The 18,315-nt window shown below is 47.4% G+C and overlaps 1 protein-coding gene across 1 annotated transcript in view; it reads right to left on the bottom strand.

Annotated features, from left to right (window-relative positions):
• The window catches only part of PLXNA2 (plexin A2), a 222,479-nt gene that overhangs the window by 109,134 nt on the left and 95,030 nt on the right, over positions 1 to 18,315 (bottom strand). The window contains exon 4 of the mRNA XM_017525546.2: positions 12,421 to 12,555. Within this exon, the coding sequence (XP_017381035.1) occupies positions 12,421 to 12,555 (135 nt within the window). The remainder of the gene's footprint in view (positions 1 to 12,420; positions 12,556 to 18,315) is intronic.

Here is an 18,315-nt window from a genome sequence, read left to right on the forward strand (position 1 = left end):
ACTAACACTAACACAGTATAGACACTAACAACACTAACACAGTGTAGACACTAACACTAACACAGTGTAGACACTAACACAGCATAGACAGTAACAACACTAACACAGTGTAGACACTAACACAGTGTAGACACTAACACTAACACTAACACAGTGCAGACACTAACAACACTAACACAGTGTAGACACACTAACAACACTAACACAGTGTAGACACTAACAATAACACAGTGTAGACACTAACACCCCCAGAACACGCAGGAATGTTGCTCTCCTCCCACTCACCACACCCACCAACTTCTGTTCTTACAAGCACAAACGTACTCGAACCCAGATCAGCCTCCGAGCGCTGTGCACACAGCCTCCGTTCCATACACATTCATGGCCAGAATGTACCCGACGTCATGGCCGCGAGAGGCATTGAAACACATTTTATCAATGGGGAAGATGAGGCTCCGGCTGGCCTTGATTCACACGCATGGTGAGCGACTCTTGATGACTGGCACAGGCAGTCTCTTACCTGCCACTCCTCAGGCCACTCTCCCATTCCCCCTCTGCCATCCTGTCACCTCTCTCCTGCAACAAACTCCCTGGCAGTTCAAAGTTGGATTCCAAATATTGTGCCTAGGATCAACCCCATGGAGAAGCCTTCTCTGACAGGCAGCAGGTGTGAGTGGCTGGCCAGAACTCACAAGTGGTGAGAAAAAGCCCCCACATATTTCTATAAACAAGTACAGCTGGTCACTTCTGGCTGAGGTGTTCAGAGGCCTTCCCTAAAGAAATCAACCAGCGGTGGTCAGTTTCCCACCTCCTGGGAACCCTATGTTCACAAAGCCTCCCAAAGGCCTGAGAGGGGCTGTCCAAGCCTGAACCATTTGTATGAGAAAACTGCTGGGGTGGAGACCAACACCTTTCCCCTCCCTCAGGGACACCCAGGGCCCTGGCCCACATATAGAGGAGCCTTGTCAAGTCCCGACCACACACTTCAGGACTTGGAATTGTGCCTATCTCCAGGGGTCCGCTGACTTCAGCTTTGCCCCGCTCCCCTCCCTGATGCAGGATGCTTCTCTTGACACCTCCGAACCTGTATCTTCACACTACAGAAACTGTCCTAGTCATCAGTGGATGGAAATAACTTTTCCTGACGGCTCCTCTGATGTTGCCATCTTTTGTGTTGATCAAAACAACAAAACGAATCAGATTCTCGGCATCTGATTGAAGCCTAATTGGAAATCCAAAGTGGCACTAAACGTTATGGTCTAAATAAAGCACATTCAATTACCGAAACTCAACACAGGGAGCACAAGGGATCGCTCCTGGAAGGAGGTGAAAAGGAGGCTGCAGAGCTTTGGGGTGTCATTCTGCCCCCACCCCCGACCTGTGTCTGGCTGGATAAGAGAGTTAAGATGGCGAACACAGGAGGCTTTCTTGAGCCTGAGAACCTCTTACTTAGGGCCAGTGATTGAGCTGATAGGGGTTTGCATGGCTCACACTTGAAACAGCACCAGAGAGGCTGAATCAGGCTTGGATGCCTCACCTGTGTTCTGCAGCCGCCCTCCTTGCAAAGGTTTTTCCTTTGCCAGACTGACAGAGCTTTGGATGGGGGTAGGAAAATATGTCTGGGAGTCATGATGTCTCCCACTGGGGTCTCTGGCCTCTCCTGGTGCTGGGGGACGGTAAGCAGTGCAGGGGCTTTGCAACCACTCAGACAGGCTCCCCACTGGTGGCTCTGCCTCCTAAAAGTCCTAGAAACACCTAGTTCGGATCCCTCAACATTGCTGCACCTGGACTTCCTCATTTGTCAATCGGGGGAGATAACACCTGTCTTCCCAGGTTGCTGTGAGGAGGGGGGATCATGCTTGTGAGGCGCTGGGCCTGCTGCACAGGATAAACTCAGCAGTAACTTCCTGGGGCGTGGTGCTTTTATTCCCTGCACGCTGAAACCACCAGAGGCATTTCCTCTCACTGCCCATGTGGGGCCCGGGGCAGTGCTTGCTTTCCTTTATTGGTTTTTTAGACAGAACAGTGCACTACTCCAGTCTCCTTGCAGGTGTCAAGGGAGGGTCTCCTGGAGCCCCGAAAGCTACCTCTGGACCCTTTTCTTAATTGGGAGCGGGCTGTGGGGAGAGCAGGATGGGAGGAGCCTTCTGCAGCCACAGGGCGGCCAGGGGGCGCTGTCTCAGGAAGCTGAAGACGTGTGGATTTGGCTTCAGAGGTGTGGGGCGGAGTCCCAGCCCTGCTGCTGGGCAGCTTGGTGGCCCTGGGCAAATTACTTAGTCAGCTTGGATTTCAGTTTTGTTATCTGTTAAAAAAGGCAAGGACAATAATACTTATCTCATGGGACCGGTGTATTAGCTGAGGTCATGTCTGTAAACTAAAATAAAAACACGGCAAAAATATTAGTTAGATTTCAACACAGCTTAAATAAGGCAGGGCTGAGAGGCAAGGCAGGGTGGTTATGCTTTTTTTAGGTGTGGCTGTTTGCAAAGCACGATCTGCAGGGCTTGGCCTGATGACGATGTATGGGGGCACAACCGTGAAAATATAATTACTGCTGCTACCATTTACTAAGCAGGTAGTATGTTCCTGGTACTTTCCAGAGTAGTTTTATGCATTAATTTACTTACTTTAATCTTCAAACAGATGCCCTAATTGTGCCCATTTTACGGGTGAGGTAACTGAAGCACAGAAAGATGAAGCAACTCACCCAAGGTCACACGGCAGTAAGCAGTAGAGCCAGGACTCAAACCCAGGCTGACTCAGAGACTCTAGAGCCCCTGCTCTTCATGGCTGCCAGAAAACTACTGCTGGTCAATCACTGCCTCTCCACATTCAGTTTATACCCTGTCTTCTCTGCAGTTACTTCCCCCTCAAACCTCTCATCTCCTCTTCTGTAAAATAAAGGGTTGCTCTTAACTAGATAATCTCTGGATAAACCAGCTCTGGATTCTTGTGTTAGAAAGAGGGTGAATCCCTTGAGTGACCCCAATTATGGAGGGAACCAGGACAGGTCCCTTCCTGCTGGTATGTGTTTAGGAGTTACTTTAATCATTGACTACACAGTACATCTCTTCTACAGCATTGCTCCGATATACAAATAAATAACCATGTCTTGTTATTTATCTATACACCATTGCAGCCCTCCAGAATTTGACCACCTTGAGGGCAGGGATTCTATCTTATTTTTTTGCTCTACAAAAGCATACTTAATAGTCTATTATTGCATTGAAAACAGCAGAAAGAAATCAAGAAAGTACTTATCTTCATGGCAGTTCTATTTAGGAGACTTTGCTGGAATATTACTTAGAAAGACAGCCCTATCTATATCTACATATGCAAATGACTTGTCAGTGGACAGCTCTATGCATTACACATGGTAGACACTTAATGGTCTATTGAATGAATGAGTCTGCGTATGCAAACGATATGCAAATCCTTCCCTATTTTAATTTGACCCTTCGGAACATCTTTGGGAACCCTCTGAGGCCTAGGTCTTTTTAATTTTGTTAATTGAAAGTTTTTAAACGCAGTAGGTGTTCACGCTTGCCCGTGCTGAGTGAAACTGCTGTCAAGTCAGGAAAAGGATGCTGGGCTAGACCAGATTACTCAGGATTTAACCTGATTCTTCTGGTAATTCAGATGATGACCGAGGCAATTGACTCCTCTCTGGAGGCCTCAGTTTCCCCTTATTTAAAAGAATGGGGAAGGGTAAGTTTCCTTCTGGTGAGATGCTATAATTTCCCATCTCCCGGTCATAGGAAAATCGCTCTGGGCAGTCAGAGTGTCAACCTTCAGCACTATCTATCTAGAAAGAAAAATCAAATCCCTTTTCAAGGTTTAGAGAAAGAGTCTCCAATCCCCCGCCCATTTAGAGAAATGAGGTTCTTGGCACCACTTCTCTCAGCCTGGGCATTGTATTTAATCATTTTTTTCCAAACCAAAGGATTTCAAAATAAGAGGCTGAAGTTTTCTCTCTTAAATAGAACAAGCCAAGTGTCTGATTAATAGGGTGGGTTTGCATTTCCTTTCCCTCATGTGAAAATATTCATTTAAAAAAATGCTCCCATGAGAGTATTAATAGCCAGAGAATCAGCTCCCTGTCTGCCTCTTTGTTCCTGGACATTTCAAATGGGGAAAGAAAGAGGTAAAAGTCAAACCCCGGGTTTGAGGTGGTCACTGTTGCCTGCACCCGCAGCCCTGGGACGCAGGATTCCCCCCTTTCTTTGGGAAAGGCGCTGATCTGAGCGCTCAGCTCCTGGGCCACACTGGGGTCCTGCATCCTTAATCAGAAACACATGTGCATCAAAGGCTCGGATTGAAAGTGACACATTTTAAAACAAAAGTGCAGCAGCAATTCGCTTATCCTCACTCTCCTAATCCGCAAACTCTGTAATTCTCCCCAGAGTCCCTCAGGCTCAACTCTCCTCCCTGCCCCCTCACATTCCCTCCTCCCCAGAGGCTTAGCCAAGGCCTCCCAGCCCAGGCAGAAGGGAGGTCTCCTGTTACTGAGACCTTGCCTGCCTTGTAAAAATACACCTTGGCATGCTCAGCCTGCGCCCTGGGAAGCCTTATCGCCTGGACTAAACAAATGTGCCCAATCAAAATAATAGTCTGAGATGTCAAAATAAATGAGCAGGGGACATCTGGAAGTGTGGCTCTCCACATTTTTTCTTTCTCTTCCCCAAGGTCTTTAGGTGCCTTAGAGACTTGACAGTTCAGTAGCTTTGGCTACAGGTAGAAGACTTACTGCCCCACGGGCCGCAATAGCACCTCTGAAAGGAGTTCTTATTTTTGGCTCTAGATCCAGGTTAGTAGTCGACAGGGCCTCCTCCAAACTGAGGAAACCAGAATTAATTTCCTCTGCTGCAGCTGCTGGACATTGCTGGATGGCATGCTAAGAGTCTGGCCTGTCCTTCCATCTCTCCCCAGACATTGCATAGGGTGTTCAAACAATGCAAAGAATTTCTTAAGGGGTGATGGGGGGGTGTCTATCCTGCCTTTAAGACCTTCAGGAAAGGGTGGGTTTATGATCTTTCCAAATAATTTTTGTTTCTGAAAACTCCAGGCTGACAGTCTCCTTGCCCCAACTATCTTAAATTACGTAGAACAGATGTGGTTAAAAAGTCAGTTTCCTGTAATCCATGGGGATGAGGTCGCATTCCCCTGTATACTGAAGGTAGGCCACTGAGAGGCCTGCTCCTGTGCAGGATGAGACAATATTGCCACAGGAAGAATGCCATTTATAAGCAGCATACTCCTGATGGGGCAATTTCCAGGCAGTGTGACCTGGCTACTGATGTATTCCTGCAAACCCTTCCTGAGAGCATTTTCAGGGGCCATAGGCATTTGACAGACCTCACTTAGGACTTACACAACCTTCAGCAAACCAACATCAAGGTTTAAAGCTGTCAGTGCTTTCCCATATGTTTGAAGAAATCAAACCAGCTGATGACTCCAGCTGGGTGTTGGGTGTTGCACAATGCTGATGGGGTAGCTAAACGGGGTGCCCTTTGGCCCTCATCTTTCTCATCTGGGGTCAGAATGGGTGATCTGTACAGTCCTTACCAGCTCTGATGCTCTGTGGTTCCATGACTTTGGCAGCTGGGGAATCATGTTGTTAACTTGTGCTGATGGACCACATGCATCAGAATCACGTGGGTGGTGGGCAGCAGTGGGAAGAGGCAAGTAGAGGAGACGACTGACCATGACTGCCAAAGGCAAGTCACAAAAATTTCTATCTTACTGTAGGGAGTACTCACTCTTGGAGTCTTGAGCTGCCATGAGCGAGAATTCTGACTGTCTTGGGGGCTGCCATGCTATGAGGAAGCCCAATACACATGGCGGGGTCTTGTCTAAGGCACTGTGGTCAACAGTCCCAGCCGATCCCAGCTTCTACTTCTCAGACATGTAGGAGGAGAAGCCTCCAGTTGATTCTAGTCCCTTGTCCTTCTAATCAGCCCCAGTCATTCATGTCATCCCAGCAGAGGCTGCAGACATTATAGAATAGATATGAGTCATCTTCCGTGTACCCTATCTGAATTCCTGACTTACACAGTCTTTGAGCATAATGAAATGTTTTTTTTTTTTTTTTAATATCCCCAAACCTGGGGGTGGTTTGTTACATAGCAATAAATAACCAGAACAGTGTGCCAACTACAAGCATATCTAGGACATTCAGAACTGGGGCCTGAACGTTCACTGCCTGGAGAGTGGCAAGCCCATCTTTTGCAATGAGCTTGAGACTTTGTTACTTACCTGGAGAGGCCAGAAATGAAAAGTCCCATAAGCATTCCCTTTGCAGCCCGGCATCCATGCATGCAGCCCTGGGCTCAGAGGGCTTGGGGGCTGACCAGGACTCAGGGTACCCCTCCCTTCTCTCCACAGAAGCCTACTCTCCTGGCCTTCGGGCCTCACACATCGGCCTAAGGCTGCTTCCCTGTGTACTGAGGGGAGCGGGACTGTTTAGTCTGCCAGGCACATTCCTGGATTTTTAAAATAAATAGCAGATTAGGAGAGACTCAGCCGAGTGCTGTCATGCAGCCGGGCCAGAGGCTTCTGAGGCTGCACTTGGGAGGCAGCAGGAGGAACGGCAGTTGGAGGCCACTGCCTGAAACTGGGAACTCTGTGCCAGCTGTAATTTGTGGAGGAGATGTCTCTAACACTTTCTGAAGTTCCAAAGAAGTTCTAAGAACAACACTAGTGATAATAATTACCACCACTTATTGGAATCACTGTGCCAGACATGGCAGCTGGGTGATTTATATACATTCTCTCAATCCTCACAACACTTGTGTTAGGCCCATTACACAGATGAAAAAACTGAGGTTTAGAGAAGTTGAATGACATTCTGGAAGCCATATACTTAGTTAGTGTCTATGGAATGGAGGTTAGCCTGACTCCCATGTGCCAGCTCTTAACATCTGTGCTATTTTGCCTCTCCAGGCCTCGAAATGGAGAACAGACTCCCATGCCCCCCACCCACTCCAAACACACACACCCATCACCATCCTTTCTGCTGTTCCCAAGGCCCCTTCCAGTCTGTATGGAGCTGTTCTCCACTGTGACTCCCTTTTTCCATTTCACCCTTCGCTGGATCATTTTATGCCTCTATTCCCTCTGCTAATTCAAACTAATTAAAGTATAAAATAGAATAATTGCTTCCATCCCTATACTCTTTTCCCATCCACCCTGTGTATAGAGTTATACTCCCTTTCTGGGAGTGGCCAGCCTGACAAGTTGGGTGGAAACTGGGGCTATCAAGTTTCTTTTCATCTCGTTGCTTGGTTTTTCACTTGGCTCATAGCCTGATTTTCCCTGGACTCGCTGCCTGACTTCCATTAGACACTGAGGATGTGGGAGCAACTGGAATTCATGTTCATAACATCTGCTGGTTGGCTGTCAATGAAGCTGGGGCAGACTTTCTAGGAAAGAGCCAGGCATCCTCTCCGTGGAGCACCTGGGCAATTAACAGGATTGGGGAATCAGTTCCCAATTGTTCCTCTGGGACTGGCCAGCCTTAGCTCTATTAACCGTATATTAACATTGACTTCTTAGGCAGTGACACTAACGACCCAACACTTACTAGTCCTATTTCTTAATTACATTTAATTAATTAATTGAGAGTGAGAGAGAACCATGAGTACTATATTGGATTGTTCTAGCTCTGTGGGGACATGAAAGCCTCTCTAGGGAGAATGTAAGACCAGAGACTTGGTTTCACTCTCACAGTATGTTCCACTCTCACCGCCCCAAGAATATTACATGTGTCATGTTTGGAGGAGTGGTAGGGGAACAGGGAGACAAGGGTTGGGGGCAGGGTGGAAGATAACAATGAGAGTAGGTTGCCCAGAGATTTGTTTTAAAGTGAAATGATGAAAAACCCATTCCCATGATGTCTTAAAAAGTCTCAGGACTTTTAGAGAACTCTAAAATCTTACATTCCTGCCTCAAAGTGGGAATATAGACCGTCTCAACTTATGATGACCCAACGTATGATTTTTTTGACTTTACAATGGTATGAAAGCAATACACATTAAGTAGAAATTGTTCTTCAAGTACCCATGCAACCATTCTCTCCTTCACCATCAGTACAATCTTTCACACATGACATGAGATATTCAACACTTAATTATAAAATTGGCTTTGCGGTAGATGATTTTGCCCAATTGTAGGCAAAGGTAGGTGTTCTGAGCATGTTTAAGGTAGGCGAGGCTAAGCTATGATGCTTGGTAGGTTAGGTGTATTAAACATGTATTTGACATACGATATTTTCAACCTACAATGGCTTGACTGGGAGACAACTCCATCATAAGTCAAAGAGCGTCTGTGCACATCCATAACCAAACCAGCATTCTAGTTTTCTCTACAGTGTTCGCCCTTCAGGGAAGATGCTCATATGAGCACATGTGGCCTCAGAAATCTCTCCTTAAGAACACTGTGCTGGCCAGGCGTCGTGGCTTGCTCTTGTAATCACAGGACTTTGGGAGGCTGAGGTGTATGGATCCCTTGAGTACAGGAGTTTGAGACCAGACTGGGCATTTACGGAAAATTTTTAAATTGGCTGGGTGCAGTGGCTACACCTATAATCCCAACACTTTGGGAGGCTGAGGTTGGTGGATCACTTGAGGTCGGGAGTTCGAGAGCAGCCTGGCCAACATGGCAAAGGTCCACCTCTTCTAAAAATACAAAAATTAGCCAGGCATGTGGTGTGCGCCTGCAGTCCCAGCTACTTGGAGGCTGAGGGAGGAGAATCGCTTTAATCCAGGAGGCAGAGGTTATAGTGAGCTGAGGTAGCATGACCGCACTCCAACCTGGGCAACAGAGCAAGACCTGTTTTCAGACAGGTCTCAAAACAAAACAAAACAAAACAGATTTGAAATTAAAAATCAAAAAAGAGAACACCATGCTTTTGGTTCAGTCTCAAGCCCATCTCTAGCGCTTATTGTATCATCTTCTGGAGACAGAGCAAAGTCCCAATTCTAGGACCTCAGACAAAGTTTTTTTTTTTTTTTTTTAGACGGAGTTTCGCTCCTGTTACCCAGGCTGGAGTGCAATGGCGCGATCTTGGCTCACCGCAACCTCCGCCTCCCGGGTTCAAGCAATTCTCCTGCCTCACCCTCCTGAGTAGCTGGGACTACAGGCACGCGCCACCATGCCCAGCTAATTTTTTGTAGTTTTAGTAGAGACAGGGTTTCACCATGTTGACCAGGATGGTCTCGATCTCTTGACCTCGTGATCCACCCGCCTCGGCCTCCCAAAGTGCTGGGATTACAGGCTTGAGCCACCGCGCCCGGCCTCAGACAAAGTTTTATAAGATCTGGAAGAGACTTTAGAGTTAGATTTATAATCTCTGTCTTTAAAGATGAGGAAACTGAGACCCTGAGAAGCTGAAGGCCCAGGTCACCCCTGAAGTCAGAGGTGGAGCCAGGCCTCGAACATAGATCTCCTGCTTAGGCTGAGGATGACTGGCGGTGTCATGTTCCCCTGCCCCCTCCTTATCACACACGGTCTCTATACTCCTGAGAAATGGGATCATGAAGCATGAGCGCTGGAAGGGGCCTTATAGAATGTGGCATCTGAGGCAGTGTAAAAAGAAATTCCCCATTTGTTGTCTCAGCTGAGCCTCACACTGACCTTGTGTGAGAAACAGTGAGGTTAAGTGACTTGTGCAAAGCCACTCAGATATAGAGCATGGCGAAATGAGGTCCAAATCAGTCCTGTGGACTTCAGAGACAAGCCTGTTATCTGACACAGCCCCTCTCATCTATGAAAGAGGAACCGAAGCTGTGAGAGGATTCTACTGTCAGTTATAGCACAGGCTGGACTAGAACCCAGGACATCTGATTTCATTTTTATAGATTATTCTCCTGACACTCATTCAGCTGCGTCCTTGAAGACATCTGAGCCGTGTGTGAGTACTTAATCCACAGCTGGCTTCAGACCGATGGGCCTCCTGAACTGCTCTTGGCTTTCATCTTTGGGCTCAGCCCTTGGTGAAGTCACCTGGCTACCTGTTTCTACACAATTTACGGCTCTCCAGGTGACAAATCCCCCTTAGACTTTGCCTCCTAATCACAGCTCCACGTGGTACAGGGAGCTCCCCCTACTAATATCTCACTTGACCAGAGACAGCCCATGGCAAGAAACCCAAATTCTTCCTATATCTGCTCACTGTGGTTGGCTACTGCTAAACGCCACTCTTCGGTGCAGACTGTAACAAGAACTGGGGACCTGAAGCAGAGCGTGGGGTAGAGGAGGGCTACTTACAAATAAGCTGTGTGGATACTTGGTGTGGCCAGGTTGATGCTCTCAGAGATGGCATCAGATATGGTTCTAGGAGGTGATTACATTCCCCGAAGCCCACTCATCAGCCTCCAGCCCTGACCCAACCCCTCTTCTTTGGTCACATTTTGAATGCATTTTCAAAAAGCATCTCATTGGATAACAAGATATGCAGCTAAAATATATGCCTTGGTACCTTCTCAGTCCCACTGAGGTCTCACTGGTCACTTCTTTCCCACTTCGCTGGGCTCAGAGAACCTAAGAAAGTGCTCTTACCCAGAGCTACCTGCCTGGTCCTCTGCTGCACACAGTGCCTCTTGAAAATATTGCATAAGACGTGAGTCTATTAATTCTCTGTCCATCCTTTTATCCATCTATATAGGTTGTCGTCTACCCATCCATCCTTTTATCTGTACCTATTTCTGCGTAAGTGACTGGAATGGTGCTCGCCAAATGTTAACATGGTGTTACATTTTGGGTAGTGAGATTTAGTGACCTGCTGCTGTTTCCTTTGCTGTATGTATTGCTTGAATTTATATAACAAACATCTACCATTTTTATTAAATGCAAAATATTTTCTCTTAAAGAAGAGCAGGATAAAAGAGTAGAGCATGTATAGAATTGAATCTGATGCCATTACGCTATTTGGGTACATGTCGCTCTCTGGTTAGATTGCAATCAACTCATGGGTAGTGACCAACTCCCATTCATTTTGATGATTCCCAGAACTTTGTTCCCAATAAATATGTACCCAGGAATGGTTCTTTTTAGGCCCACTGACTGTTACATTGGAATGACAGGTCAGTGTTTATTTCCATGACTGTGTTACACACTCTAGGTTAGGCAAAGCTGTCTGCAGATCCACAAAATTCCCATCTGGGCCTGTTTATACTTCAACGACAGAGGCCACATGAAAGAAGGTGAAAAAGACAGGTGGGTTCAAGAGGATCTCGATGTAATTTGCATGCAATTATCATATGATTTACGTCATCTGTCCTCAAGAACTAATTTTCAAGTCAGAACTGCATCACTGCTTCCCTTAATGCTGTTATGTGCAGACTTGCCTCTTCCTTACTTCTACTCATCTACATCCCCTAATTCAGATTCCTTACATTCGAAAAGAAAGCAGGTAAGGAGAGCTCTAGGAAGGTTAAGTTTGGTCAAGGAAGCCTGGAATTCTTGCAGAATTATCTGAGAATGACATAAGCGTGGAAGCACCTTGTGAAAGCTCCTGGTCCTCCAGCCCTACTAGTATCCTTCTTAGCTCAAGTCAGTATCCTTAGCTGCTGGGATAGACTGGCAATCCTTTTTCTCCTTCTTTGGCCTGTATCTTACTTACCCTGTTTAGAAAAATGATAAGACCCCTGCTGCTGCTGAACAACTATTAACCCATTGACCAAGTGAGTGCAGTGTGCCAGGCTTGGCTAAGGCCTTCACTTAGCTCTCTGGATCTCCATTGATCTCATGAATTGCCTGCCTTCCCTGTTTCTCTTTCCCTTCACCATGGCTGTCTCTGCATTTGCCTTCTCTCTACTCACACATATTCACAGGAGATAGTCTCCATCCATCCCAGAGGGTGGAAGACTTGCTTAGTTATTTTCCTGGCGAGGGTAGAAGTCTATCTCTCAGGACTTCCCATCTCTACAGGCCTGGTGTCAGCTTCCCAGAGCTGACCAGCTTTTACCCTGCACCAGTCTAAGACTCACGCCAAGATTTTTATCTCCTTCTGGAGCCCTATCCTAGGTCTGCGTCTCCCAGGAGTGGGCCCAGCCTGGAGGCCTGGATTATTTACACTTCTTTGGCTCCCTTGAGCAGCAGACTCTGTGGGCCTGGGAGCAGTAAATCTACCTCCTAATCACACCAAGCTGCTCCACGCAGTCTGGCCTGTTCTTGCAGGGCTGTTCATCACTTGCTGAGACAGGGGCTGTGGCCTAGAGTGAAGCCTCCGGGAAGTGGCTGGCCCCCGGCTGCTTCTCTCTAGTTCCCTGCAAAAGCCTACAGGGACACTGCCTCTCTCAGGACCCCGGTGCTGCAAGACCAGAGGTCTTTCTTCTTGGACTGAACAGTTTCTGAACAAAAGTGACAGATTACCAGCAGTTTCTTGGAGTTTGGAAGGGAGAGATGCGTGTTAGCACTTACCTGTCTCTCCGACATGACGTACAGGTAGCGCTGATCAATGGAGAAGGCCATGTCCCGGAGGATGGGGCTTCCGTCTTTAAGCACAGAGACCATCTCATACTGGATCCCACCATGGGGGGGACCATCAGCCCGAATCTGTGTGAGAAACAAGGATGTCTTCAGCACCTGCCCTCAGTATTCCCCTGTGGGCTACCTGCCTCTTCCCAGAGCAGGTAGCTTACAGAAGACCATTGCTAACCCCCATCACTACTCCATAGACAGAAGTGCCACTTCTTTCAAACAGCCCAGCTTCCCCCAAAAGGAATCCTTTCCCAAGCAGTCTGAGTGTTCTGGGCCCGGGTTTTCTGACAGTGGATTTATCTGTGTGTGCATCTATGCCCTTGGGAATGGTTTTGAACATCCCTATGCAGTTATTCTTGTGTGCATGTACATCTATTTATAGCACTGTGTATTATACGTGTGTGTAAGCGAGTGTGTGTGTTTATGCACAGTCCTTCATGGTGGGTGGGGTGGGAACGTCAACCTCTGTACACAGTATCTTAGCCTCAGACAAGTATGAAGGAATGGTGAACAATTTATATAAATCATCAAAAAGCCAGTCATTAAGAGATTAAAGATTTTTGGATCCCAGAAGGGTCTTTCATCCCCCAAACATATGCCCTGATTGTCCACAAATCCACCCTGTGAGATGTGGGGAGCCGGGAATCCTGGCTTAGTCTCTCGGAGCCCATCTGAGGCAAATAAGTCAGAAAGGACTTAGATGTCATCTAGTCCAGTGCTTCTCAGCCCTGGCTGCACATGAGAATCATCTGGGGAGTTTTTAAAAATATGAATGCCGGGGCTACCTCCATTCATCACAATCTCTGTGGGTGGGACCCAGGCATCTTCTTCGGCTTAACGGTTCCCCCGGTGAATTTAATAAGCAGCCAGGGTCGAGGAGCAGCGTGGTAGTCCTGCGATTCTCACACTAGTGTGTCCTCGGAATCTGGAGGGCTTGGTGGAATGCACTGCAAGACCCACCCCCAGGATTTCTGATTCAGCGGGCATGAGCCCTGAGAATGTGCATTTCTAACAGATTCCCTAGGTGATGCTGTTATTACAAGGGTTTTAGAAGTACTCCTCTAGGCCCCTATATTGAATGCTGACCTCAAAGAGGTCCCTAAGGTCATACAAAAAGTTAGTGGCAGGGAGCCCCTGGTCTGAATGTGCCCCACCCCCAGTTTTCCCAGTTTTTTGCTTCCAGCATAGCAGCAGACTGTTGATCAATATTCATGATCCCAGCCTGTTTTCACTGTCCTCTGACCATCTGAGCACTCTCCAGCTCAAGCCCCGCCTCCTCCACGAAGCCTTCCCCATCCCCTCTAACGGCTAATTAATTGCTCCCACTGTGATGCCTTTTTTTTTGCCAGACATTTTGTCCTAGGATTATAATCAATTGATTTGTTCATTGTATATGTACTAGCTAACATGTATTGACCACCTACTTGAATTGTTCTCTAATTGCTTCAGATGTGTGTAAGTCCTATCAACATTTTGAAGGCAGGGATATCATTTCTATTTATCTTAAAACCCTCTGAGGACTAGCATGCAGCTGGGAACATAGCTGATGATGGATAAAAGGGAATGCTTGTGAAATGCTTGTTGAAAGAAATGAACTATGCACCAACTGATAGCATATCCTAGACTCCTTGGGGCTGAATCAAAGTGAGGTCAAAAGACATTTTCTCTGGAAGATTTTCGGATTAAGGCTGCTTCTCCCTTACACCCTTTGGATTCTCTCGTGCCCTTGATCATCTTCTCCCTCTGCCTGTTTCTCCACACCACACAGAGAGCTCCTCAGGGCAAGGCGCCATGACTTGTTCATCCAAGTCCCAAGCTTGGATATGCCTGATGCCACAACGGGCACACTAGCATGGATGGATGGATGGATGGATGGACGGATGGATGTGTTTTCAGTTCTTACTGGCCAAGTGGGGAAGGTCAACAGCATTACTGATTGCAGAGCTAGGGCATGGGGGAAGAGCTTCCATTCCTATTTCTCTACTGTCCTGAATCTGCATACTTGAGGGGCCTGAGCCAAAGCCTGGTTTGTACCTGTTGGGTTTGGATGGACTCGAGGTGTGTGGGAAACAGACCATGAGTCCATCGTGGAGTGGGAAGCTCTGACCTGGGAGTCCCCGCTGGTAGAAACGGCAGATTCCTGCCCGGGGCCCTTGTGCCTATACCCCAGGGATAAATATGGTAGGTCAGGGTCTAGAGGCAAGGACATCATGTTCTCCTCCTCACCTGCTTTGGTGGGTGACTTTGGGGGGGAGGGAGGTTGGGCTTGAACTTGAGGAGGTAACCTCAATGGAACCAAATAAACTCTTCTCAGCCACTCCTACCCCTCATCACTCCCCTTGTGGGACTTTCCCCCAAGCTCCACTCTTGTCCTCTTTCTCCCTAGCTAATGGGCTTCCTGCTGTTCAAGGCTGTTGCCTTGTCATCTATCACTAAAGCCTGTCCTTCCAGGAATGTTGTCAGGAGGCCATTGGTTTCATTCTCATAGGGTCCAGGGAGACTCTAAGACTCTGCAGTGGTGTTACAGGGCTGAGACCACCGCCCTCTAACCTGGAGCAATTCTGAGTATGAGATTCAAGCAGAAGGAAAAACAAGAGTCTCTGTCTGGGAAAATGCCCCATAATTAAAATGGTTCCCCTGGACATTCAAAGCAGCATTCTCCCTTAGATGGACAGATCCAAAGTTCCTTAAGATTCTTACAGAAATATCACAGCTTTTAGTCACAGAAGTTCTCAGGCTATTGCAGGAGGTAGAAGGGAGATGTGATTGTCATGACTTCTGGTTGGCCTGGTCTCAGTTTTCTGTCTCCATAAAATGGGGGGTTCAGGCCCTGCCTCTTGTCCGAGTCTCAACTGTACCCCCCTCTGAAGGCAAAGTGTCTCAGTGCTTCTCCCACCCACCCTGTGACAGCTGCTCCTCTCCAGGGAGATTTAAGTCTCCTCCAGGTGCTAGCTGGGTCCAGGAAGCTGCAGGGCTGGGTCCCAGGAGCTGCAGAGCCAGCCCCCTCCCTCTGGCCTGGTCTGGGATCTCCTGGCTCAGAAGGCAAGGTAACCTTCTGCTGGCTGGAACAGCTACCCTATCCCTTGCATGAATTCAGCAAGGCCTGGACACAAAGTCAGAAGAGAGAATGAAGGCCATGGTGATGGCCCTTTCTCTGTGGTTCCTGGGACCCCAGATGGTACCACGGCAAGATTAGAGCTGGAATTAAAGCAAAGACAACTTATCATCACAGACTCTGCTGCATTCGGTCAGGACCAATTCCAAACATTGTTTTACTGAGTCAGAGACCTAATCAGAAGGTTTTTCTTTTTCCCTGTCTGCAACCCCAATCCAGGTGAAGTCAGAATCAAACCTACATAACTCTTAGTTGTCAGCGCTAAAACCAAACCAGAACAGAAAATGTTGTTGGTACTGAACCTGAACTAAGCTATCCTACTTCATCCAGTCTAAATCTCTGGAGAGAAAGATGGTATTGGCTGAGAAATCTGTGGCTCCCCACTCACCCCCTGATCCATGCTATCTGCCCTAAGCTTGAGTCACCTTTCAAGATACTTACAGGGGATCAGAGAAGATGGAGAGCAGGGGCCAGGAGCCCCGGTGTCAAGGAGAAAAGAGTGGGGGCAGGGGCTGGCAGAGAGAAGGCAGCAGATCCCCTGGGCGGCAGAGGTCTTTCCCTTCCCTTGATCCCCTTTGCTCCCTTAAGGCTACACGCCAATGAGTCCAGGGTGTAAGTCTGGGCCTCAGGCATCCTGGGTTTCCATTCTGACTCTGTTCTTGCCTGGGGCTTGATTTCTACCTAATGACACATTTTTAGGTGAGTTACCTCTCTGAGTCTCAGTGTTCCTGTCTGAATAACTAGAAGAAGCAATCTGCTGGGTGCCTATCACAGGAGAATCATAGACTTATAAAAATGACTGGAGCTAATCTTGCCTGAACTCTTCCATTCATGGTGGAACTAGGGTTCAAACCAGCCCCAGCTGGTGGGGTCTGGAGGAAAGCACCTGGCCGATGGGGAGCATGCCCTGGACGTGACTAGGAAGACGCCTGCGAAGTTCAAGCCTATGATCTTTCATGTCTCTGTCTTGGATACGAAATTTTGGGTTTCAAAGCTCTCCTCTGTCTTTGCCAGAAATAGGATGGCCAGTGGTGAGGGGAGTGTCAAACAGTGCCAAAACAAGAGGGAGATTTAAAAGCCAACTAACTGAGTCTATCCTATGGCGTCCCACAAAGTGACAGCAATAAACTGAACCAAGCCTTGTACGTAGTCCAACACCAAGCTGCACAGGTCCCAAAATCCAACCAGGCAGTGGAGGGCACTGGAGATGGGGCAGAGGAGGGAGGTGACAGGGACAGGTGGAATGAGTCACTGGAGTGTATTTTTCTATTTGGGATCTTATTCTTCCAGGAAGACTTGACCTCAGTGGAAGTGCAGAAGCTCCCGGGGCTATTTAGCCTGGATAAGGCTCGGAAGCTAGGTAGCACAAGGTACAGCAGAAGGTGACAGTCTTTACTGAGATGAGCAAAAGACAAATGTGCCTAAACTACTTATTTGAGACAGGGTCTCACTCTGTCACCCAGGCTAAGTACAGCAGCACAATCACAGCTCACCGCAGCCTCGGTCTCCCAAGATCAAGCGATCCTCCCACCTGAGCCACCCAAGTAGCTGGGACTACAGGCGTGCACCACCACAACTGGCTACTTTTTAATTTTTAAAATTTACTATTTTTATTTTATTTTAGAGACAGGGTCTCACTATGTTCTCCAGGCTGCTCTCAAACTCCTGAGCTCAAGTGATCCTGCCAACTCAGCCTCCCAAAGTGCTGGGATTATAGGTGTGAGGCACTATGCCCAGCCTGAACAATGCCACAAGGACATTTAGTCTAGCTCTAGTAAGAACTAGAGGCTTTACTACAGAATGGGTGACTGCGGGAGACTGTAGTCTCCTTCTCAGGAGGGTTTTAAACCCAGGATAACCCCTTTTGCTTCATGGTTAAATGCGGCCCTGCTTGAAGGCAGTAGGATGGATGTGGATTCTGAAAGGGTTCTGTTCACCTAAGGAATTTAATAATAGCTACCACAGTGCCACGTGCTGCCACAGTTCTTAACAAAAATCCACTCATTTAACACTGCTGAGATAACAAGTATTTTTAATTCCATTTTACAGATAAGAACTCAGAGGCGCAGGAGAGTTAGGGAACTCTCCCGAGATCACACAGCTGGAGAGGGGTGTAACTGAGATTCACAGCTACAGCCTGAATCTCTGAAGAGGGGGCTAATCATGGGCAAACACAGCTGCCCTTGCTGCTGAACAGAGTAGATGGGCTGTCTAAAGGTCCAAATTCCCCTTTCATGCACTCTTCCCCCTTTAGGCACCCAAGGTCAAAGTGGGACGATCTCCTATTTCTTAGGGGCAACGATGAACTCAGAACCTAATTGTGTGGCAGGCCTTACCCGGGGGATAAAACTCAGTTTATCAGGGCTGGCTTTGGGGCAGGGGTGTGTGAGGTAAAATCCAGCAGAGATTTAGTGTCCAGTCCTCCAGGTGAAATGAGAATGAAATAGTAACCCTATTAGTACCTTTCCTTTAAATCACAGCTACGTCCAGACAGAAATTAATGTCAGCCTCTTTTCTTGAATATCCAATTCCAATCAGCATATCCAATTAACTCGCTTACCTGCAGCCCCTTCAAACTCCTTTTCTTGTGCTTCGATTTCTTCTCTAGTTAGTCTTAATTTATGGAGCTCTTATTTGGACTTTGGTACTCTAATATCACATTATTATTAGTAGCAGTAGTTTTTTCTGTTTTTTTTTTTTTTTTTTTTTTTTTTTTTTTT

This window comes from Cebus imitator, unplaced genomic scaffold (genome assembly GCF_001604975.1).
Source record: "Cebus imitator isolate Cc_AM_T3 unplaced genomic scaffold, Cebus_imitator-1.0 Scaffold38, whole genome shotgun sequence".
Classification (NCBI taxonomy): Eukaryota; Metazoa; Chordata; class Mammalia; order Primates; family Cebidae; genus Cebus; species Cebus imitator.